This window comes from Cygnus olor, chromosome 4, assembly GCF_009769625.2.
Source record: "Cygnus olor isolate bCygOlo1 chromosome 4, bCygOlo1.pri.v2, whole genome shotgun sequence".
Classification (NCBI taxonomy): Eukaryota; Metazoa; Chordata; class Aves; order Anseriformes; family Anatidae; genus Cygnus; species Cygnus olor.
Window position 1 is genome coordinate 64,181,710 of NC_049172.1, and position 24,989 is coordinate 64,206,698.

Sequence of the window (24,989 nt, forward strand, 5' to 3'; positions counted from 1 at the left end):
AAAAAAATGGGTTTGTTTCTATTTCTCAACATTTCATTCTATGGAATTAGTCCTATGTAATTGGCAGAATTTTTAAATCAAAAAATATTAATTAGTATATAAACACAACTTATATACGAAAATTATAACACGATTTTTGGAAGAGCTTAGGATGTTTACTCATGTAAAAGTAAACATAATGACGTGTATTTTTACTGCAAACCTCTCGGAATTGTCTAAGAAGTACGTATTTTATGCTGACTAAATTGCAGGAAAAAAGATCTGCACTAGGATTAATTTACTTTTAAATAAATGCATTCCGTCATTATTTGTTGTCCTTACTTTCCACGGTATGCTAATGTATGAAAGTTTTCAATTAAAAATGAACAAAATGCCTGGAATTTGCTACTTAAAGAATGCCTAATTCGTTTAAGGGATGGAGCGTATTCCTATTATCACAAAGTGCTGAAATCTACTGAAATCCTAGGGGAAATTACAAATCAACTAGTTGAAGGAGCATGAAAAAAGACAGTTTTTCTTCAAGTCATCATAAAGATTGGTTTATGCCCTGTAATTTATTTAAATTGAATTTTAATTTAAATGATAATTTAGCCATTACCTCACATCTGCAATGCATACAGGCTCCAGCTGATCAATGTCTGCTTTTTATTTCTTACATCCGTACAGAAGAGGCCAAGAAGTACTCCTTCCGTGTTTCACAAAAGGACTGCATCTTCTGGGTTATTTTTTAGGGCCTTATTGCTCAATTAAATAAGTGATATTGTAATTTCTGGAATAGCTTTTTTTTTCATTGTTTCATGCTTAGTATAAAGCAGATTGACTTGTCTCATCTGTTTAGTCATCTGAGAAATCATGAACCTTGCATTTGACATGGAAACAACGATAAGAGTACATCAAGCTAAATAGCTGGTATTTGTTAGCATGGTTCCTGCCACGATATAGTTGGCTAACTTTCTTTGAAGTTCCTTACTATGAAGAGTATCAATAAGGTTATGTATTTTTGCCTGCTAAAAATATCATGCAGTATGTTTTTGTACTACTTTTTTCACAAAGTTACAGGCCCTCGGTATTTTTGTAACTCCTATCTTACTTTTCTCACGTGACTTTGTAATAAATTTCACATCTGTTCTGGGGTACTTTGTTTACTTGTCGTTGGCTTATACTTCTATTTTTGTCTCAGGAAGATATATTTAAGTGAATCCAATCTTGTTTAATCATGCTGAATCACTCTGAATAACATATACTTATGGACTTCTGAAAACATCTCTTTAGTTTCAATGTAATAGATGATCAAGCTAAACACCAAACTGATAAAGAAGCATCAAGTCTCAGAAAGGTACTATACCTATTGATGTGTATATTCTAAAATTTGTTATTTTTATATTAAAATATGCATCATGGAACTTAAGGCTAGAATTCAAATAATGCAGATTTAGAAGACATGGAAAGCTTTTGATGTATTAAATAAATTGCAAACTTGTTAACTTGTGCATTTTCACTCATTCTTATATCTCAAGTATGAAGAAAAAAACTCCCCAGAAGATATGGGGTTTGATACTTGGCAGGAAGAGGGGCGGGAGTTTAAGCCAGCAAGTGAATCATCTTTAACTTCTCCCATTGATTTTCACCTCTAGGTTAGAGGCTTGAATGTATGCCATGACGACAGGAAGCAGAAGCTCCTTTGGTTCAATTCAGAAGTTACATACAAGATTTTGATTTTAAGCAGTTTTCTACTTGCTGTCAAACCCCACCATCTCAAGCAGTATAACATAATCACTTGCTTTAGCAGAAAGATAGTGGTCTAAAGAAGGAGGGAAAGAAAAAGAGAGAATGGGAGAGAGAAGTAGAGAAGTGAACATCTCTTGTACCTAAGCAGATGGTATCCTAAATAGCATCTTGAGACATATTATCAATGTGCAAAATTTAATTCTAAATTATTTTATGTAGAATATTACTTAATGGGACACGCAAAAATATTTTGTTGTACTTGTAGAAGTCCATTAGGTTTATTAACCCACTTTTTACTAATTTAGTGCTTTGATCATTGACATATACGAATTGTACACAACATTGTATTGGCGTTCTGCCATTTTCAGAATTAACTTTACATGCCAGAAGTATAAAATGCACCTGCTGATAGTGGAAGTTCCTCATCCAGCTACAGATTTCCATCTAAACCAATCTCCTTAGAATCTAAACATGAATAATGGTTTTGTTGAATAACCTACAAACGAAAGGCAGAGTTAAACTATTTTTTTTTTGACAACGAGAGCTCACTACTCACAGTCTCTTCTTATCTATCACTCGTTTAACTCGGATGGCTCTTTGTTCAGAATACAGCTTACACACTCCTGTTCAAGATATCAGTAAATAAAACTTCAGGTTAGAAGAGCACAATATCTTTCTTGGAAAATACAGTTAAACATTCATTTTTAACCACTCAGTATTGTAGAAAAAAATACTACATACTTTTTAAGTAATCTTCAATGAAGTCTAAGACTGCTGTTCTGTGCTCCTTCACCTGAGCAGACTGGACATCCTTGTGTGCTGAAATGCAAAAGAAAGATACAAGATCTTTTAACACTTTATTGAATTACACAAAAGTTTGCATGTTCAGTTCATAAACAAGTTATATCCAAGAGCCTATCAACATTTTATCTACCTTATATACAACTATCGTGAACATTGCTATATTTAAATATACATTCTGTAAACCAGCAAATTATTACAAGAAAACAAAACTTCAAACCAACTTGCGTCACGTAATGTTTGTCATTGTTTATGTATGCCACTGAGTCATATTACATCAATTAAATTTCTAAACAAGAATAGATGTCATCAAACTAAGCATTGCAAAACAGGTCTAGAGATTTAACTTGCTTAACATGTTGAACTTCTAACGTTTTAAATTTCCCAGAGCACATGCTACATGGAAATCTTGGGGATCTATTATGTCAAGCATCCTTTTAGTTCACATATTTCTTGTTTTGATACTAGGAAGTTCCCATCCATGAATCACTTTTTGTGATTCTGAATAATGCTCTAAGTATGTTTAAAAGGCATTCCAAAGTGGATGAAAATCTTTGGTATACTGGTAAAACACATACATAGAGCAAGCCAACTTAAAAATGAGAAAACGGAAGTTCTCTCTTCAACTTACATGAAATAAGTTCTGTAAAAGTATAATTTCATACACTATTTGTCAAAATTATGTTACTTTACCAGGACTCTGTTCAATGGTAGTCCCATTAAGAAAAGAAAAATTGTTAATACTTGTCACAATGAAAATTATGTCTTTTCATATACTAGTAAATTATCTGTTTAAAACATATATGCATATACACACAGTATTTTACAATTAAAATATATTCTGAACAATTGCTGAGTTTTGTTTTATTTTTTTTTTGCTGGAGCACAAATTTTTGAGGGCTACATTCAAAAACTCAAAAAAATGTCTGTAGTTAATGAAAATATTTAAAGAGTTAGTGTAATGATATAGATGTTATTACATTTTGTATAATGATGTCATTATCTCAAACATGGAAAGAGAATACCTGTAAAACCTTACAGGTGGACTACCTAGAAAGAGACAGCCATTGACTTTCATTAACTTTAGTGAGCCTTGGTTCAGTTTGGTTCAGGCCTCTACGCCCCAGTGCTAAATTACTACTAAACAGTAAGTATTTAAGACTTTTTTTTTTTAAACACTTGCTAATTAGTGTACTTGAACAAATAAAATTTTATGCTGTGGCTTATCCTTTCACTTACATTAAATAAAACCAAGCATGGTGCTAATTGGTCAATAGGATTACAGAGATTCAAATAAAAAGGGACAGTCTCTTTCCAAAAGCATTCCAGGGGCAGTCTCTTTCCAAAAAGGATTTCAGATATCACAAAAGCATGTGATATTCAGCCTTTATTAATAACTAAGAAAGAATACTTAGAAGTTGCTCGGTTTACCTTCTGTTCTTAGCTGATGGATGGCATCTGCACATGTCCTCATAAATATCTGAGCATCTTGATCTATCTGATCACGTTCTGTATCTGTCATCCTCACATATTCAGACATAATATGGCTGAGAAACAAGACAAATTGTCACTTTTAAGAAATCCCCAACATAGCACCTGTAAGCACACATTTTGGACCTTCTTCCCACTCACCATCTCCCCAGAAGCTTTTTTGCAACACTGATTTACACATAAAAAGGAGATACAAACTATTTGTAAGACTAAAAAGTACAATATCCATCACTTCCATAAAGCTGAGAGGTATTTAGAACATTTTTTGAAGTGGTAAAAGATGCAGAAAGAACAACATATCCTATCATCTCCTATAGTACCAAGGAGGTAAAGTAAGGCAATACAATTAGAAAATAAAACTTCACCCTCAGTATTTATTCCAACAAAACAAAGAAACAAAAAAACCAGCACCAAGTAAGATAAAAGAATAGTTCAAATACTGAAAGAAATACAAAAAATTGGAACTTATTTCACTTAAATGTATGTCTTTATCTTAAATCCTGAACTTTATTTTAAAAAGTAGCTGTTAAGAAATCTGTGAATCCAAACCACACTAAAGAATATCAGAAAATAATGTACATTTTGTATCAAGTAAATTACAAGACTTACTAAAACATGTTCTCATTGTTTATTTCTATTTTAGATTATACATTATGTATTTAATATTTTCTAATAGGATTAATATACGCTTTTGTTACTAAATTAATAAAAATGGAGGCCAACCACAAAGGCTAAGTAACAGCAGTGTGTTTTAGGCAGAGCTCTCCATTCCGATGTTAACTGGGTCCAGTATAATTAGAGCTTTACTTCAGTACACTTGTAAGACTTTTTATCCCTTCCTGTCAGTAAAATATTAATACAACATAGATAACCACCAGGAAAAATGTACTGTATGGAGACATTTAACAGTGGCTGCACAGGATGATAAGACTTTGCTACAGCACATTATCCAACGTTCATCTTGGGTTTCCTGATCAGTCACCACAGCCTATTTTGCCTTTAAACCAGAGAGAAAATTTTCAATATATGCACACATTTTAACTTAGATTTTTATTTATACGTGAAATTTTTTCCTCTTGTCCAAGGTATGTATAATGCAACTGTATCAATGCAATTAAATGAGTAAAAAGAAGAAATCTTCAGTTTCCAAAGCTAGCCTGATACCCTAGAGATGTCCCTCATACTTCACCACAACAATGCCAAATCTTCCCTACGTCTGCTGCAATGCCTGCCACGGGAATGCCCTATGACCATTTCACATCTTCTCATCTCATCCTCCTCTATCACCTCTCATCACATGCAATCCCACCAGTTGCTTCTTGTATGTCGAAGTACTGTCAGTGTGGTTCTCCCACAGCTCCTCCACAAAGCTTGAAACTCGCTCTAATGTCCCCAAGTATCCCAAAACATCTTTGCCCTCACACTGAGTGATAAGCTATAAAAAAAAAAAAAAGCATCACAAGGTTCACCTTGCTTGAAAATTGGTATCTGCTGATGGGCCAGCCTGTACCCAAGCACAAATTAGCCAGCAAACAGAAAGGCAAACTAATTACAAGTAATGTTCTTCATTTTCCTCTTGTTTGTTTCCAACACTATCACATATTTGACATATAAATACTAGGGATTTTTTCCCTCTGATTAAAATCACTCTAAATATTATAAAATTATTTTGTATAATTTACAGAAGACTTACAGAAAAGCAGCCATATATAATGTTTCCGTTTGTATTTCAAGAGCTGATTTGCTCTCCTTTGCTCAGGACAGATGAGTTTCATATACTTATGGCAAAATCCCTATTGAAATTGTAATCAGTGGTAGTCTAAACTGGACCTCTCATTTGCACTCTCTTAGAGAACAGCTTCTGAACGATGAAAAATCTGACATTGTTTCATTTTAGAGACAGCATTTCCACAGCCTGATTAAAATGACATATACTGATGGTTACAATGCAATGTAAAACAATTCACACCATTAAATATATTAGGACAGACTGCTTCTCTACTCCTTTTGCACAGCTTGCATGGAGTGTGGTACATGGAGTGTGGTACACCTAGGTTCTTGTACCCTGCCCAACTGTGTGGTATTTAATGAGTTCTATGCTTTCCATGCACTTTTTAACTTTACAGGGTAAAGATTACAGAATGCAAACAAGAACTTTAATTTAAATCAGCATTATAAATGAATATGAAAAAACTGCGTCAGGCATGTTTTGTTTTTACTAGTAGGGTAACTATTAGTTATCCTCAGTGCATCACTACGTTACTGACACCTTTGACAAGTTGTTCTGTTACCTTTCATAGCTGCCAATACAAAAACAGAGTAGGTCAAATTCCTACAGCAGTTTCACAGCTTCAAAGGCAGCAAAATGCGACAATCTAGATAAAGAATAAATAGAATACTTTCCTTTTTTTTTTTTTCCTCCTGTTTATAGCTTAGTGTCTGGCATCAGCACTTCTGAAGAAGATCTAGTCAAGCCACCCAGAGCCAAGGACACCTGAAACTCCAGCCTCCTTGGGAAGGCAAGAATAGAGTCACCAATTGCATGGCATTATGCCAAAACACATACAGCATCCACTGGTACTAACAGCGTACCTGAGCCCCACTGCACTCCTCAGGAAGTCTGCACATGCAGAAAATCCATCTAATCACCATCTTCTAACCTTACTGGAGAAAGAACCATTTGTTTAAAAGGAACAGGCCAAAGGGACACCTCCTCTCCCCAAAACAAACAAAAAAATCCCAAGCCACCTACATGTCAGAGGTGCAAAGACTTGCTTCGAAGTACTACCAGTGGCAGTATCACTGGGCTGCTACATCACGAAATCAGGAAAGGTCAAATGAACCATTTTTTTCAGAAGGAATCTCAAAAACGTGCCAAAGCATGAGGCACACACTGGCTAACGTATGCGGACAAAGAAGGGGAGAAGGGTGCACAATTCTTGTAGATTTTTATCCTCATCAACTGCAGAAAGTTTCACAGGAAATTTGGGTTGGAAAGCAACTTAAGAAGAGGGGTTAAGAGTGAGATAGAGACAGTGGCCATCAAGTAGGTAGACTTCAATAGTCTAAAAAAAAATTAGAAGATTTAATTTCATAGAAAAAGGAAACCTAAGACTGAACAGAAAAGATTCCAGGTAGTCAAACACGATCTGTATGTGGGAGCTGTAATTATATCACAGAATCACGGAATTGTCTAGGTTGGAAGAGACCTCCAAGATCATCTAGTCCAACCTCTGTCCCAACACTAACAAGACCTCCACTAAACCATATCACTAAGGACTACATCTAAATGTCTCTTAAAGACCTCCAGGGATGGTGACTCAACCACTTCCCTGGGCAGCCCATTCCAATGCCTAATAACCCTTTCAGTAAAGAAGTTCTTCCTAATATCCAACCTAAACCTCCCCTGGCGCAACTTTAGCCCATTCCCCCTCGTCCTGTCACCAGGCACGTGGGAGAATAGACCAACCCCCACCTCTCTACAGCCTCCTTTAAGGTACCTATAGAGAGCAATGAGGTCTCCCCTGAGCCTCCTCTTCTCCAAGCTAAACAACCCCAGCTCCCTCAGCCGCTCCTTGTAAGACTTGTTCTCCAGACCCCACACCAGCTTCGTTGCCCTTCTCTGGACTCTCTCGAGCACCTCCATGTCCTTCTTGTAGCGAGGGGCCCAAAACTGAACACAATACTCGAGGTGCGGCCTCACCAGAGCCGAGTACATGGGGACAATCACTTCCCTAGACCTGCTGGCCACACTGCTTCTTATACAAGCCAGGATGCTGTTGGCCTTCTTGGCCACCTGAGCACACTGCTGGCTCATATTCAGCTGCCTATCAACCAGTATTCCCAGGTCCTTCTCGGCCAGGCAGCTTTCCAACCACTCATCTCCCAGCCTGTAGCACTGCTTGGGGTTGTTGCGCCCCAGGTGCAGGACCCGGCACTTGGCCTTGTTGAACTTCATACAGTTGGCCTCAGCCCATGCCCATCGGTCCAGCCTATCCAGATCCTCCTGCAGAGCCCTCCTTCCCTCGAGCAGATCGACACGCACCTAGCTTGGTGTCATCTGCAAACTTACTGAGGGTGCACTCGATCCCCTCATCCAGATCATCAATAAAGATATTAAAGAGGACTGGCCCCAGCACTGAGCCCTGGGGGACTCCACTAGTAACTGGCCTCCAACTGGATTTGGCTCCATTCACCACAACTCTTTGGGCCTGGCCATCCAGCCAGTTTTTAACCCAATGAAGCGTACGCCAGTCCAAGCCACGAGCAGCCAGTTTCTTGAGGAGAACTTTGTGGAAAACGGTGTCAAAAGCCTTACTGAAGTCAAGGTAGATCACATCCACAGCCTTCCCCTCATCCACCAGGCGCGTCACTTGGTCATAGAAGGAGATCAGGTTCGTCAAGCAGGACCTAACTTTCATAAACCCATGCTGACTGGGCCTGATCGCCTGGTTGCCCTTCAAGTGCCGCGTGATGACACTCAAGATAATCTGCTCCATGAGCTTCCCTGGCACTGATGTCAAACTAACAGGCCTATAGTTCCCCGGGTCTACCCTCCGGCCCTTCTTGTAGATGGGCATCACATTTGCTAGCCGCCAGTCGACTGGGACCTCTCCTGATAGCCAGGACTGCCAATAAATGATGGAAAGCGGCTTGGCCAGCTCCTCCGCCAGTTCACTCAGTACCCTCGGCTGGATCCCATCCAGCCCCATCGACTTGAGTACATCCAAGTGCTGTAGCAGGTCGCCAACCATTTCCTCGTGGATAGTGAGGGCCACATCCTGTTCCCCATCCCCTTCCACCAGCTCAGGGTACCGGGTATCCAGAGAACAACTGGTCTTGTCGCTAAAGACTGAGGCAAAGAAGGCATTGAGGGCATTGAAGAAGGCATTGAAGGCATTTCCTTTGAAATTTTCCTTTCCTTTCCTTTGAAAGGCATTGAAGGCATTTCCTACGAAAATGACATTGGGACAATTTGCAATTCTGTCCTTGATTGAAGGGAAGAACAGGCAATGCAGTAAGAGATGAACTATGCTATTTCAAGAGCTCTTCATTGAGTTCAAATACAATAAAGCAGAATACAGAAAGTGCAAATCAGGTCTGATTGCTACTGGCAACTGTAAAGGAACACAGCACATAGGGATGCAATCAGAAAAGGGTCAAGTCTGGCATGAGACTCTACTGACAAGGGATTGTCAATGATAACAAGAGATTACTCCACAAATATTAATAACAGAAAGACCAGAATGTGTTGGCTTGCTACTCAGTAAAGAAATAAAACTATATGCAGACTATGAAGAAATGGCTTTTTCTGCATTAGCTTTCATCTCTGAGGTCAATTGTGAACTGCAGTTACTACTACCTTTAGCTTACTGTTTCTAAATCATCTGGGCTCAATTTAGTACCTGCAACATTCAGAAAAAAATTCAAAGTTATTTGTTGTTATTTTCATTAGTAATAGCAAGTATCAGGTGGTATATTAATAACAGGATACTGAGTGTGTACAGTGCCATAACAGGTCATGGCATGAGTGCTTCTGAAGGTGCAGTGCTTCTGAACTAATGATGCAAGCAGAATTCAAAAAGTATATATTCCTCCTATCTGTATGCCAATGGTGTGCTCTTGAAGGGAACTAACTGGCTTCATAAAAATCCCAGGGTGAATACACATCTATATAGTTTGCAGAAGCAGGAGGCCAGACTCTGGAATAAAATAGGAAATGCATCAAATTAAAGGATGTATCTTTGCTGCCAGGAATTAGTGGAGGATAGATGAGTTCTAGGTAGATGAAAAGATGAAACTGTAGCATCTGTATTAAATAAATAAATAAATAAATAATAAAGGATTTATAGACCGCTCAGCCTAGGAAAATAAATGAACAAATGATCAATTTTTAACTGCTTAGAAAAGAACAAAAAGATAACTAATAGCCGTGATGTATCACGAGTAAGTCACATGCCGTGTAATTTACATTGGGAATGTAGCAACAGGTCTCACGGATGGATGAAGACCAACCACTGCCATATATCTTCTCTCTAGTCAGGCCTTTGTTACCTTCCCACATGACATCCTCATAAGCTACCAGCAAATAAATAAGTTACAAAGAGCAAATACTGTATTGATGTGAAATTGTTTGGAAAGCTGAACGTAGAGTAGTTATACACCAAACCAGGAGGACGTACTGAGTTGTGTTCCACAGGGGCTGTCCTGCTTCTGACACTGTTAAATACTTACATAACAACTCAGTGAAATGGAGTACACATTTACTAAATTTGCAGAGGCAAAGAAGTAAGCAAATTAAAACTGTTTTAACTGAACAAGACTTCAGTTCAAAACAATATTGTCAACGTGGAAAAATGACATGAGGAATTTGAATAAGGGATGGTCAGAGGCTCTTTGTTGCAGCAGGAACAATTACCTGAACACACAGAGCATGGGGAATAAGTGATTAGGAAACAGTACTTCAGAAGGCCACGGGGATCATGCTGGATCATAAACTGAACGTAACAACATGTTATTGCATAAAAAGTAATCTATACTATGGGGTGCATAAGTGTAGTACAACCCATTGCAAATAAAAGGTGATCTGCTGTCCTGAGCTTTTGGAGTGTTGTTTCATTTCTGCACCTCACTGCAACACCAGCTGGGACAGTGTCCAAAGGAGAGGAAAAAGCACAACAAGGAGAACATGTGTGGAAACCCAAACGTAGACATTGACCAGAAAAGACTAAGGAGAAACCAGTGTACGTTAGTGGGGAAAAAAATAAAAAATCTAGTAGCACAGATAAGGAAACAGAAACAAAGCGGAGGGAGGATACAGAAGGTCCACTGCAGGATATGCTTAAAAGTAAGGAAGGCAGAATGTTAGGAATGACCTCGCCATTCTCTTTCTGAATGCTATGCTTCATCCAATCTATCTTTACTATGATCTTGTTTTTCTGGAAAAGCATAGAGAACAGCCTATGGAGGCATTACACCAGCTTTTGGAATCAGTAACTCTTTCTGATGGTGCCTAAAATATTTTCTGCTTACTCATTCAACGAAGACACCAAACCAAGCAGAAAAAAAGTTTCTGCTTGAAAAGCTTTTCCTGCAACAATGCATTACAAAATAAAGAAGTGAGAAGCTGAAATCAACCAGTTCTAAAATACAGATGTGGACTATGTTTAATGGAAATGAACCTTCCTTACCACCTGCAGTATTGTCTTACAGATATATACATACCCTACCAGATAAGTGTGTATGTATATGTGCATATGTATATGTGTGCATATGTATATGTATGCATAACCTTAGTTGTAAGTACATCAAACATTTCTAAAAACATCTTCCCTTTGGGCACCCAGTACATTTTAAATTATTATTATTATTTTATTTAACTACTAAATTCAAACAATATTTATTATGCATTTTAATTTACTTCCCATTACCATCAAAAAGCTGTTCAACATAAATCCAAGGTAGAAACCTGTCTACTCCAATGACAAAACATCTCACAACAACATACTTAAAACATTTTTCTTAAAGTCTGTGGGGAAACTTCAGCTACTAGAGCAGGCAGTATAGACACACCTCAATTAGTATCTCCAGTTCTGTAAAATATTGCTAAGAAAATCCAGAATGCTGTTACGAAGAATTGCTATTTCTAAAACATGACATATGAACTTAGTAAAATCAGAAAAGAAAATAAATCATTTGAAAATAATTCCCTAGATAACAAGAAAATACTATACGTTCCCCCATGAAGAGGATGCTAGACTTTCTCTTGGAAGTCCTTATAGGCTACCTAAGCATTTTACTGTCTTAATGTAACAAAGGCTTGCTTCTTATAAAAACATAATTAAGTCAGCACAATAAAGCAGTTTGGCATTCATACATGTAAGAGACTATTTTTAGAATCCTTTAATGGTGACTTATTTTCTTTTATTAGCTACATCAAGGGAGCACTCTCCACAAAACCCAGGGCGTGCATTCAACTATCTTCTATTAGTGGTCAAACATGTAATTGATTTATTGCCTTTTTGTTTTTTTTCAGCTTTACTAGGTAGATGAACGTTAGAGTAAGAGGAATAATTGCTGGGCTCCGATATTACTTAAGGCAAAAATGCTTCTTTAATAATTTTTCAAAGCACATTAACTGCTGTAAACAACACATGAAACGTTCACACTTAACTGTATGGAAGGTCCACAGAAGCACGTAGTGAAGATGCATCAGAAGGCACCCATCCCACCTTTCCCATGGAAAAAGCATTGCTACTCAGAATCAACCTGCACATCACTGACGGACTCTAAATATCTCTACAGTTGCAAAAGAGAGTAAATTATAAGTCAAATTAACCCAGACAAACAGGTGATTTCCCTTTCAAGTATGAGGTCTTCTACTGTTAAAATCCAGAATTATCTTAATTCTTTTCCAATGTCTCATTAAATTGAAACAGTAAGAATAACTACTGGTCTTTGAATTATCTCAACCTAGAAAGATCTCTTGAAGAAAATGGAGACCTCCAGAGGATCACTTCCAATTCCCAAGTGTTAATGTACTACAGCTAGTTCTTAGAAGCAGACGTAACACAACCAAGTTGCCTTGGTGGTCTAAAATGTGAAGGAGCTTGTGAAGAAAGGCAAAGGCACAAGTTGTTCACAGACTAAGCATCAGACAATTTACCAAAGACTGAATGAAGGATCTCACGCTGCAGAGTGAAGAAAGCAATGTGGGAATGTATTACAGTAAATGTACAGAAAGGAAGAATACATAGAATACATGCCAATAATACACTAAAAAGGGGAAAGCAATTAACAGCCCTTATCTGAAAGGCACGATCACTGTTTGGTTAAAAAGAAAAAAATAAAGTCACCCACATCTTGTTAACATCTTCAGGAACGAAGAGTTTCTGCCTCCTCCTTGGCAGGATGAGTGATCACCTTGTTTTGTTGGAAACCATTTATGACTAAAGGGAGACAAAGGAAACAGCCATCTATCCCTACATCTAATTCTACCCCTACATCTAATTCGTCACAGAACTGAAAAAGAACAGGTAGTATTCAGTTATGTCAATATAAATGAGAAATTATTCCACTAAAATCAACAAAGCCTCATAAGAGCATCACTTTGAGAAGAATTTGGTATTCAGACTTCACAGAGTTAGGAAAGGGTTTTGTTTAGTTTTGTTTTCCGTTCAGCTCTCTCACTAAAGACAGCCATTTGCTGAATGTTACATTGCAAGGTAAGTCCTTAAAGATTGCAATTTAGCAGGGATAAATTTCTAATATTTAAATTTCTGGTGTTTACCATATTGGCTAATCAATCGAAAATTACTTCTGTGATTATCAAGTAAATTTGATAATAAACCTACTTGAAAAAAGCTGGTGAGGAAGTCCTTAAGATAAACCAGCTATTAACAAATATCCAAATACTGTTTGTCAATGCAGTTTTTAAGTACTGTCAGAGTATTTTTTCAACAGAAACTGATTAATTTTCAAATGTCCTGAGATGTCTTAGAGCATTACTTGATTGCTGAGTTTCACTTCCTTCCAAAGATGCTTCGAGAGTGACTGCAGTTAAAAATATGCAGTGATAGCTCAGTGACAGCTACTATTAGTAGGAGCGGTGGTGATGCAGTCTCCCATAATTTAGCTACCTTTCTTATAAGATACCCTGCCACCGAATGTGCTCACTGATCATGATGCCCAAAGGGCTTCATCAGGTTTAAAAAGTATAAACAGCAAGATGAATAATGAAGCCAGCAGGAAAATAGTTAAACTGATCAATAAGTTTGCTACTTTAAAATATATATACACAATTATTTTTTATTCTAAGACAAGTCTCTAATGCCGAATAAAACAGTAGTATTTTTCCTTAAGATGTGTGTTGTAGAGAAAGCCCAAGTTTTTATTTTATTGACACAGATTTTAACAGTAGTACAACACTTTTTTTTAAGCAAAATGCCGAAAAAAATGCATGCATTTGGAGAGAAGTTTGATGGAGGAGCTTCTGTACGTACCCCTCTGTAAATCAAAGTCTTCCAATAGACCAGTTTCCAAAACTGCCTTCCACTCTAACTTGTGCTGCCAGTGGAGGATGATACCAGATCACTGGTACCACTCACTAAAGCTCTCAGAAGTTCTGACCAGAGGAAAATCATGGTAGACAGGATACAATGTGAAACATGACAGAACAGAAAAATTCCCTATTACAGAGAGCTAAAAAACACTTGTAAGGGAAAGTAAATGAGTCCTGATAAACAGGGGAGGATAAAGGTGTAATGGCTTAAAGTGCAGCTCAGACCACTGCATCAGTTTAAGGTTTGCTTTTCAGGTTACAGCTAACCGACAATTCAAGAAGAAAAGAGGTGAACAAGCAATTAGTAAGTCTTGAGCTTTTCAGACTCAGTTTATGTATTTCATTTAAATACTTAAAGTTTGATTAATTGGGTCTGGACCTTAGTTTCAATTAACCTTTCTTCCAGTTGTCTTTCTCATTGTTAAAAATCTTCCTCTAAAAATGAATTACAGTTCTCTCCTCTTCAGGATATTTTATGTATGCCAAAAATAATAACAAAAAATAATAAAATAAAATAAAATAAATCTTTACTGTAGAATTCATTCCGTAAATTAAGGTCAAAGAAGCAACCACCACGCTTCTGGATGTAACACATTATGAAGAAGTTCCACAAAGCTGAGTAACTCAACCACGTAATTCAAAAGTCAATTTTCACTGACACATTCTACTATAGTTTACAAACAAATAGCGGAATTGACAAAATACAGAGTATTCAAATTTGATTAACAGAATTAAGCCTCCTACATAAATTCCAGTTCACCTTTTTGTATTAAATTCTTTACAAATTTTCCATATAATCTGTTATTAAAACTTCTGTCTTGAATGAATGAGGCGTTTAAGACTGAGACTGCCAGCATGGATGCTATGGCCCTCTTCATATTCACAAAGCAGAATAACATGAACAATCTAGTATCGAATCTGACAGCGCTATTTGTTTTAAATTTGACCTTTAAGGACAGGATCAACTGCAATCAGATGAGATTCACACGATTATTGTAAAGTTTAAGAAAGGATATGACAGTTCTTCTTCTCTCCTTAGTTAATGCCTAAGGCAGGGAAAAATCACTGTGAATTACCAAGGTAACTGGTTAAAGGAGAGTTTACAAAAGATACATTATCAACTTTTAGACAGCAAAATATCTTGAACAAATTTTAACTCCTTTTTATCGCCTCTTTTTATGCACACTATTGCTAATAAAACACAAATAGTACCCCAAAGTCATCTGCTACTGACAGTTTTTATTCTCTGCAGTTATTTGCAGTTTCTCAGTTTATACATTCACATGGAGTTTTCACACAATAAGAAGTTATTTCAGTATTCAACTGGTAGCTCCACCTAGTGTTGTTCATTATCTATTCCAAAAGCAACTGAAGAGCAGAGAGCTAGACATAACACATAGATGTACATCACTTTCACTCGCTGCTTGGAAAAGCAGCTCCCCGTATGCCTTCCACATAGAACTGATTTGTGCAACACCCACGCAGGAACTTCATTTTCACCAATACTGACTATGAATAGCTCTCATTGCCTTACATTTCTAAAACATGCCAAAATCTTCATTTTTGAGGCTTTCGGAGAAAGGCATTAAATCGATTTGGGACTCAGTATCTTCAACACACAGATCCCTTTACACTGTGTTTCCTCTACCTGAATTGCAGCAACAGTTTAGTTGTAGTCAGGGTTATGGCAGAATCACAATGCAGACGGGGCTGATTCAATCCATGCAACTCTGCCATTACGTTGGAGAAATACAACACAGGAAATGGTGAAGCTTACAGAAGAACCTTCAAAAGAGAAAGTATTTCCTATTTCTGGAATAAAGTACTGTACAACCTATAATATAACTACTAAGTTTGCATGTAGAAAAATGTTTAGTTAAAAAGCAACTTTTCCATCTCTCAAATTATTTGATTATTTGTACTCAGTTCACCAAAATACGAGTTGCAGAAATGTTTAGATCTCAGGATAACTTGATTTACTAATTCATTAAGCACGTGAAATCTGCAGATCACATGATAATTTTTTTTTCTTACTAGCACCAATCTGTAAAACTTCCATTTTACTCTTCTGCAAACCATACTAATAAAGCTATCAGCAAGTAAGCAGATCCAGCAAATCTGAATGTCTCCTAGTAGCTGAGAATTAAAACTTTATCTACACAATAACTACCAGAACTTAAGCAAAAAGTTTTTGTCACAGAAAAGCAAAACCTCTGCTGCTGTCCTGACACCATGTTCTCAATGACGTCCTTCATCTGAATTCACGTTCTAGAATCTGAAGAGTTCACATCACTCACCTCCAGGCCCTGCTGACACTACTGACTATATACTTGGAGGTAACAAGGAGGTTCAACATCTCAGAGTGAAAGGCATAACCTGGATGACTGAATCTAGTCTTCTGCTCTTTCAGAAACCACTGCAGAAACTTATTCTGCAGGTCCTTAAGAGGTGTTGGGCTCAGACTGACAGTCTGCTTTGTTTCAGATCTTACCCTAAAAGCCAGAAGTCTTATTCAAGTTCTAAGCCTCATTTTATTTAGGACCAGTTTCTTCTTGTGCCTGCATTCTTCTTAAGTAGCTTACAGTATACCAAACAATAAGCAACCTACGTTTTGTTTTCAATCATTATGCCTATAGATTTTTTGGCAGTTTATTTTATAAATCTGAAAATAAATTAAAAAAAAATCAAAACTATTTAAACAAAATACACACATACCTGTAAGCATTAATGTAATCCTTTCTGTGTTGCAGAAGAAAATCTTTCAGCTTCCCAATATTGGAAATCTAAAAGAACAGAAATCATATTAAACTCCACAGTTACATGAATCAATATTTTCATATGTTTAAAGTTCAGTAATTCCATTCCTTAAATATGAATTAGTAAAATTAATTTTGTAACAATTAATTTTCACATTTTTCAAGCAGTCAGTACATAAAAATCATCTATAGATCTGTTGTACGAAGGCAGAACTTAGAAAGGAATAGTAAAAATGTATGTCTTGTGTACAAAAAGCATAAACTAAATATTAAATACTAGCAAACTGTAAACAAAATTACAATATTAAACACTAAAATATTAAGCATAACACTAAACATTACTAAACTTTTCAAAGTGATATGAACCAGCAACCAAGAAGCCAATATATATCTCAGAAAATAAATTGCATTTTAGATTATACAAGAAAATTTTTAACATTTTGCTGATGAAGAGTGATGCAAATACTCAAGTTCAGTTATGAGAACTTGTAGAGCAAGGTGCTGCTCCCACCTTCCTATTTGTGCAGCAATACAGTGAGTGATCAGTTCGTACCTGAACCAAAGTATCTCTATCATGGCACGCTTTGCCAGGGAATTTATCCATAACAGATTTCTCTTTCTTTTTTTTTTCCCCCCACAGATTTTTCTGGATTTCTGTTTCTGGTTTTCCACTTGACCATGGATGCATTTTTGATGTAAATCCATTTGATTTTCTTTATAGAAGTCTTTAGAGAGATCATTTGAAAAGATGAAAACACTCCTAAGATCTGAAACAACTTTTGCAAACTTCAGTTGAATTTAAAAGATTTGGTGTAGCATAAGATGCTACTTATCTTAGAGAATGGAGGAAGTACAGAAAACCAGTTTTAAATCAGCCATGGAAATGAGATGACTACCAATTTGACTTCCTTAGCAGGTCTTGAAGTAGACATGGTGGGGCCAGGGAAAGGAAGAAATTATATACATTACCAGTAGGTATTTTCAAGGTGGGAGGCGCAGGGGGAGCCTTTCTAAAGCATATTCTCAAATATTCATTAATAATTTATCTTTAAAAAGCATGCAAGGAATTTTACAAAGCAATAGTTGTTTTAGTTTACAAATAAAATAAATGTGGTTTACTCCATGTATCTGGGAAAAGGCATCAGAAGCCGTTCAAGTCTTAAAATCCTATTTTCATGCAAATGGTCCTTGTAATTAAACAAACAAAAAAACACAGAGAAAGAACACAGAATAGTTTGCACAAATAGAAGATTAATTCGCCCAATTATTTTTCACAAAATCAGCAACTCTTTGAAAAAAGAAGAAAAAATATACTTAGACCTCTGTGATTTGTGTAGCTAAAATGCATTTTCCTGTGCAAATAGATGTGCATACTTTTCCCTGTTATCATTTGCTGTTTCCTTTTTACTATAACTCATGCTATCAGATAAGAATTTTCCCAATTTCCATGTTTTAAGTTTTCCATATGATTAACAGCACGAGAAATTTCATCCCAATTACAGCAAACGGAGTTCAGTTATTATCTGCAGTAGATCCAAAGTTTCCTAAAGTGTGTTAGCACTGTCATAAGCAATAAGAAGAGAAACACTGAAATCATTCCTCAAGATCAACGAGGCACAAAAATTAAGGCAAACCATTCTACAGCTGTTCCTCCCCATCACCACCAGAATGTATTTTTTGTATTCTGATCTCTTTCTCAGCTCTGACTTGGTACATCATGAACTTTGCTTAATAGGTAAATTGAGCTTGACTATAAAAGCAGAACATTTTAAAAAGTCATACAGTGTTTCAGTAGAACAATAATCCCTAATAGGCAGAAAGAAAGTGCTATGGGGCACAAAGAGTGGAAACGTGAAGTCTGAGACAAGCTCCAGAACATTTACATTAATACGTGAACAAACGTTAGACTAGAAAAGAGATTAGCAAAATTTTATAAGTAATAAATCTTAATATTATTGCAATAGCCACAATTTAGGGGTGATTAACAAGCAGAAAGAATCAGAATGACAAGCAAGAACACTGTCTTACAGTAATTAATTCATCTAGTCACAAAGAGCATTCTATTTAGGCTAAAATTGTCATCGTGTGTTTGAATTGCACTGACCCCACTTTGCCTCTCCTTCATTTGTAAGGCTATTTTCATGAATTTAGAATGACACCATTATGCCCATACTTGCATCGAGCTCTTAGTTCCCAAGATTTGCATCAGAAGTGAGACTTCTTGTTCTGCTTTCCCTCAAATCCTAACGGCGTCTTCTGGGACCTTGCACTGAGGCTATTTCTCTTTTGCCTTATCTTATTGTGGACTACTGGCATAGTTGTGAATTCAATTTGTCTTTACAACATCAACAAAATAAAGCGATTTTTATGAAAAAGGTCTCACTAGCATTAAATAAAGGGAATGTGAATTTTATCTCACACACACACACCATTTTTTTTATTTTTTTTTTACAAGGTACAATGCTTATCTTCTACAGACACGAAATATCCATGATTATACAAATATAAATCTTGAAGATATCTCCAGGGTCATCAACTGGCATTTATCCTGGGGTTATCAGAGGCACACCATACACTCTTTACAGAGTTATCAAGCTCCATCCTAAGGGCAATAAAGCCTCTTCCAACCAACTGCCTTTACGAGAATCTTACTGCTTTTACTATGAATAAGAACTGCCAAATTTTCAGGTTTCCTAATGACCAACTTCCACCCATCCGTTCTTGTTTCAAAACGGTCCTTTCCCTTAAGAGCTCTTCTTCCCTTATGAGTTTACTGTAAATTATCCTATCTCCCCAACACCTTCAGCCCAGACAAAAGACCCCGATCGTTTAGTTTCTTCACACAAGGTAGTTCTGAAGTTGCTTAATTCGTAAGTTTTCTTTGCATTTGCTCCAATTTCTATCAATCCTCTTCCAAAGCAAATGACAAGGGCACACGCTGGTGTTCATACTTTATTACTCACCTGGAAATGTTTTTTGCATTTTTTTTGTTGTTTTTGCATTTTCCATAACCAATTTGCATTGGTTAGCTCAGAGCTTATTCTTTGTTTTGGTCCCTAAATGCACGTGGGATTTCTCTCTTCTCTCCACAACTCCGAAGTTCAGGCACGCAGCACCTGCTGTAACGGAGCATGCTCCTCCCTCTCCTTCCCCTCACCATTTCCTCATCACTGCATTTTACCAAAATCTTACTTTTATTACGCAAAATGAGCACAGTGTTAAATATGATTAGTTTTAAAACTCAATCCCAGAGTAATTCAACCACTAACCTTTCTTTGGTGCAGCACTTCTTTCAACACAGAACTACTGCTTCTGTTACAGCCACATCTTATGCAGGTAATATTTTCTCTGCTAATCTCCTCTAGACCTATTAGCACTTTATCAGCCCCTTTACCATCAGACACCAGATCTTCTTAATAAAGGAAATACGATTTTCTTAAAGCATCAACTTGGTTGGGCATATGCTATTTTCAGTATGGCATGAAATCATACTCCATTTTATCTTACTTTCTATTTATCTTTTTCCACTTAAAGTCTTTTCTGAAGCCTGGAACACCTCTGCATCAGACTAAAAGCCCTGCTGATGCCATACTCATTTTCCCTCTGCTGACTTAATTTTAGGCATTAAATTTTGCCCTCTGATCAAACGGTACCATCACCAGCTCAATGTATTTTCACCAAAAATAGCTGCCATCAGACTTGTGATTTCTCACATCTGCTGTGTCTGAACTCAGCCCAGGGATTACCTGCTAACAGTGACTTGACTTCATGAACATGGAGATTTGGTACAAGTTTCCAACCCCATGCGCTGGTTCCCAATACCTACCTTGCTTTTACCCTGCTGGTCCATGGCTCTTTCCATCTTAATTCAGTCTGGAGACCACACCTAAGCTTTTCATAATCTGTACTCCAGCTGCATGACAAATCCACTTTTTTTCCCTCATTCACTATTTATTTACATACTTAGCGTATTTTAACTTGCAGGCTTTTTCATGCCATTAGTTAAGTCATCGTGAACTTTCCAAGCCTGAACTTTATCCTTACAAAGTCTTCCCTTCTGCAACAATTTTCTTGGCCAACCAGTCTCTCTTTCTGCCATGTCCCCTGCTCCTTATTGCCTCTGGGCTAATTTTATTTTTTTTTTTATTTTCTTTTTGGTATCTTCTCAAATTAATCTTTCGAGTAGACATGGAACAATTTTAAATCCCACTCGTATTTTAGTGTAGCCTTTTTTTTTTCCCATCCCGTTTACCCATCCATCGTAATTGCAACTTCCTATCTGCCGTACATGCCTGCTTTCAAAACAATTACCCCACCAATCTACACAGCCTTCAAAAGGATAGATGAAAGCAATTTGAAGATGAAGCACAAACACATCTGAGTACTGGCCTCCCATCATGGTTCTTGGAAATTAGCTTTCCTCCTCTCTGAAAGTCTGCAGCAGAGAAATAAACCTCTCCTTCAGCCTTGAAACAAAGAAATGGTTTCTTTCTTTCCCCGGAGGGACAGGAGGGCTTAGAGAAATGCTCTTCGCAGTCGCAGCACTCTTGCACTACGTTAAGAGTAAAGTTATCTTATGGGGAAGAACGCCACTGAATTTCCAGATAACTGACACTTTTATGAGAATCCTGGGAAAAAATACATTTCCTCCCAATATTGCCAACATCAGTTATAGTGTTACATTAACAGCATGTTCTCAAGCTGCTGTGCACCACCAGAATACTGAGGGTTACTTTCTTTTTGACAAAAATGACTGCTCCTACAGTCCCAGAGTCTCCCTCATCTGTCCCCGTTCCCACCTGCACTCCACACTCTGGCTGTCCCATGAGGGTCGGTACCACACAGCGACAGACTGGAATGATTTTTCTTTAATTATTCTTCTGGAAATGGGGCTAATAATGTTTAAGACTAAATGCAAACAATCTCTTGCATTTGTTTTGACACCCAAATGTCTTTATCACCGCAAGGGAGAGGAGAAGCAGGGTAGCACCAGCAGGGAACTTCCTAAAAGACGCAGCATCTGCCATGAAAGGCGGTGCACTTAATTACAACTTAAGAAGCTTAAAATGACAACCCACACGCTCAGGTACAGAAGTCAGAGACTCCAGGTGTCACTTAGCCCCCCAAGCAGGGTTCTGGCAATGGAAACCCAAGTGACTCTCTGCAGTGAACCAGCAACCATTATCCACTGGGTGGCAACACGAGGGCCAGCATCATGTAAGTAAAAAGCACTCTATAAATTCACATTAAAGCCAGTAACTTTTTAAAGTCACTTTAGGTTCCAGTGTGTATTTTACCTTCATTTCAAAGTTCATCTTCATTGTACACTGCCTCTTTAACACATTTATCTGTGTTTTGTCTCCACTGTAGATTTTCAAATGACTTTTATTAAACCATAAAAGCAACTATTGCATATAATGCATGTCCAGCACAAAAAGAAGCTGTGAATGGCTGCCATCTGCTACCACAGGTGGCATGCACAGCTCTATTTATACTTGGGGCCTTCACTAGGAAATGCTCGATGTTGTTCTGTTTAGAGATTTTTCTTACTATTTTAGAGCAGCTTATATTTTTAAATAAGATAAACAGCAAAGCATTCCCTGCAAAGCAGCATCTTCAAAAGATGCATATGCTTTGAACAAAGACGCCGATTATGTTTCTTGCAGTATCTTAGCAATACATACAACATTTCTTTCCACTCGCCACAAAGAATTGATCGCTCATGAAACAGTAGGTTCCAATTTGCATATGCTTAACCCACTGCAAGAAGCAGCAGCATTGTTTACGATTAAAATGATTGGGGTAGGTTCCCGTGACATATTGTAGGGAGAAGTCGACTGCGCTGAATAGTCATTTTCACTGAACAAACATAGCTTTTTATCAAGTTTACTTTGCTATCGGAACAATGCTCATCTATTTGCTACCATATAAAACCGACTGTTGCACTTTATACTGTGCTTCCACTCTGACTTTTGAAAAGATGTGCTTTGCTAAAGAAAGCTTTAAAAATACTTAAAACCGAAACAAAATGGAAAGACTGCAAAGGTTGTAAGAGACACTGCATTTACTATTGATTTATTCAGCAGCACTGATAAGCACAACTGATGAAACTCCCTTGTTAACTGTAAAAACAAACAAATCAAAAATGTTACCAACAACAGGAGTTTTACATTGAACTTTTCAGTATGTCCAAAAAGCCTGATCTTCAAATGTTTATCTAAATAGATTTCATTTATAGATTCATGAAAAGGTGGCTACATTCTACAATCCCCTCTGCAAAGTGCAAAAAAAGAGAAAAAAAAAAATCTAGCTACCTATCATGTTTCCAGTTCTAAAAATACAGTCAACCTGCCTATTTTAGAAGAAATTAAGAATTTCAGTGAGATATTAGATGATGTTCAATCCAAAAAAGTACAGACTTAGTTCTAGTAGGAGATACAGCAATCAGCAGAAAAATATAAACTTTATATTTCTAATCACACACAAAAACCCAATTGTTTTCAAGTGTCTAAAATACTAAAAAAAAAAAAAAAAAAAAGGAACTTTTCTATGCTTAGTGCAAATGTTTTCTGAAATCAGGAATGAAACCTAATCAACATTATAGATACCATAAATAGAAAACTAATTTAAATTAAACAACATTTAAAATTAAGAGCTTGGGCTCTTACCTAAACTATTGTAGTTGGGAAAGACTAGTTAGAAAGACTCTGATACAGAAATTTCTCCTACGGAGACTTTTTCCACTGCAGAAAACCTTTGATGAGATAGAAGTATGAACTTTTACCAAAAAATTGCACGTGAAAGACCAGATTCCACTCTGTTTCCATACACGTTATATTTTAAGCACTGTAAGCCCACTGAATTCACACCAGTTTCTGCAGGATTGTTGCCAAGGAATATACAGCATTTCCTTTAAAAAAAGGAAAAAAACTGGATTCTGCACTTCAGGAACTCGAACCTTCAGAAGACGAAGTGATGCAATTCCCTGTTATGACGTATCAAAGATTACACCAAGATACTCAGCTTCAGCTCTGAATTTCCTTGGCAGTGTGTAAACTGTTGGTTGAAAAGATTTTGATGGTAAGTTATTTCTAACCCATTAGGTGGTGCTGTCCTACCGGAATGCACAGCAGAGGAGCACTGCACCGCCTCAAAATGCCAACTGGCCAGTTTTCAGATGATTTGTCTCTTGAGGGTATACATTTGGTTTAGGTTTCCACAGCAAACGTTAAAGTTTCTAAAATAGGTCACGCAGATCAATTGCTCTTGTAATCTGAAACCCAAAAGAGCAAATAATATCTAAACAATGGCATGGGGGTGGCCCTACACTCAAATGGGGTAGGAGAAAGCGAGGAGACAGTCAGCCTGGCTACCTCTAATCTCATGAAATTGTGACTTGGTTCAGTTTCTGCTTTCCATCAGCATATATGTTACAGCAGCAGCAACGGGCAGGGAAAAATTTTAATTGCGTTTTATTAGTAGTCTTTCATTCATAGCGAAGTAATGAACAGAACCAAGAATGGATATGCGTTGTATTAAAAACAAAAAAAAAGAAAGAAAAGTATGGTATGCGGGGTAAAAACATTCAAAATTAAATTAATTCAACTGCAGCCGAGAAAATGAAGTGTTTTGACTCTTCAAAGGTAAAGATGGCAAACAACAACAACAACAAAAAGAACAACAAAAAATTAAAAGATCAAATGTGTAACATTACCAGTATTTCTGTAATCAAATATAAAATTGGTAGGGGAGAATGATAAGAGTTTTTAGGAATCATTACAAAAAATTTACATTAGCCATCAGTCCACATTTTGACTACTCAACCTCTAATTACACTTTGGATGTGCACTTAATCATTTTGATTTTATTTTTTTTTTATTCACTGTTAATTTTACAACCTGGAAAATTTGGTATAAATAACTCAGTATCAGCCTAAAAGCTTCAAATCTCATCTTACTGTGCTTTCTTTAAAACATAATCCATTTGTATGGGATATAAGATTTGGGCAAGTAAACGATGGAGAGACTGTTTTTGTGATTTTCTGGCACAATTACAAACTATTTTTCTATTTTTCTTAAAGATTTTTCTAGTAGAAGTAAAGTACAATTAAGACCTAAGAGCATGAAAGCTCCAGTTCCCCACTGACCATAATA

General features: G+C 36.9%; 1 protein-coding gene across 2 annotated transcripts in view; it reads right to left on the reverse strand.

Moving 5' to 3' along the window:
- Positions 1–24,989, reverse strand: part of STX18 (syntaxin 18) — a 66,818-nt gene that overhangs the window by 16,902 nt on the left and 24,927 nt on the right. For both annotated transcript variants that reach the window (XM_040554481.1, XM_040554482.1), the window contains exons 2-5: positions 16,796–16,863; positions 3,961–4,076; positions 2,470–2,547; positions 2,285–2,351 (exon numbers count right to left, since the gene is read on the reverse strand). In XM_040554481.1, coding sequence (XP_040410415.1) covers positions 2,285–2,351; positions 2,470–2,547; positions 3,961–4,076; positions 16,796–16,863 — 329 coding nt within the window. The remainder of the gene's footprint in view (positions 1–2,284; positions 2,352–2,469; positions 2,548–3,960; positions 4,077–16,795; positions 16,864–24,989) is intronic.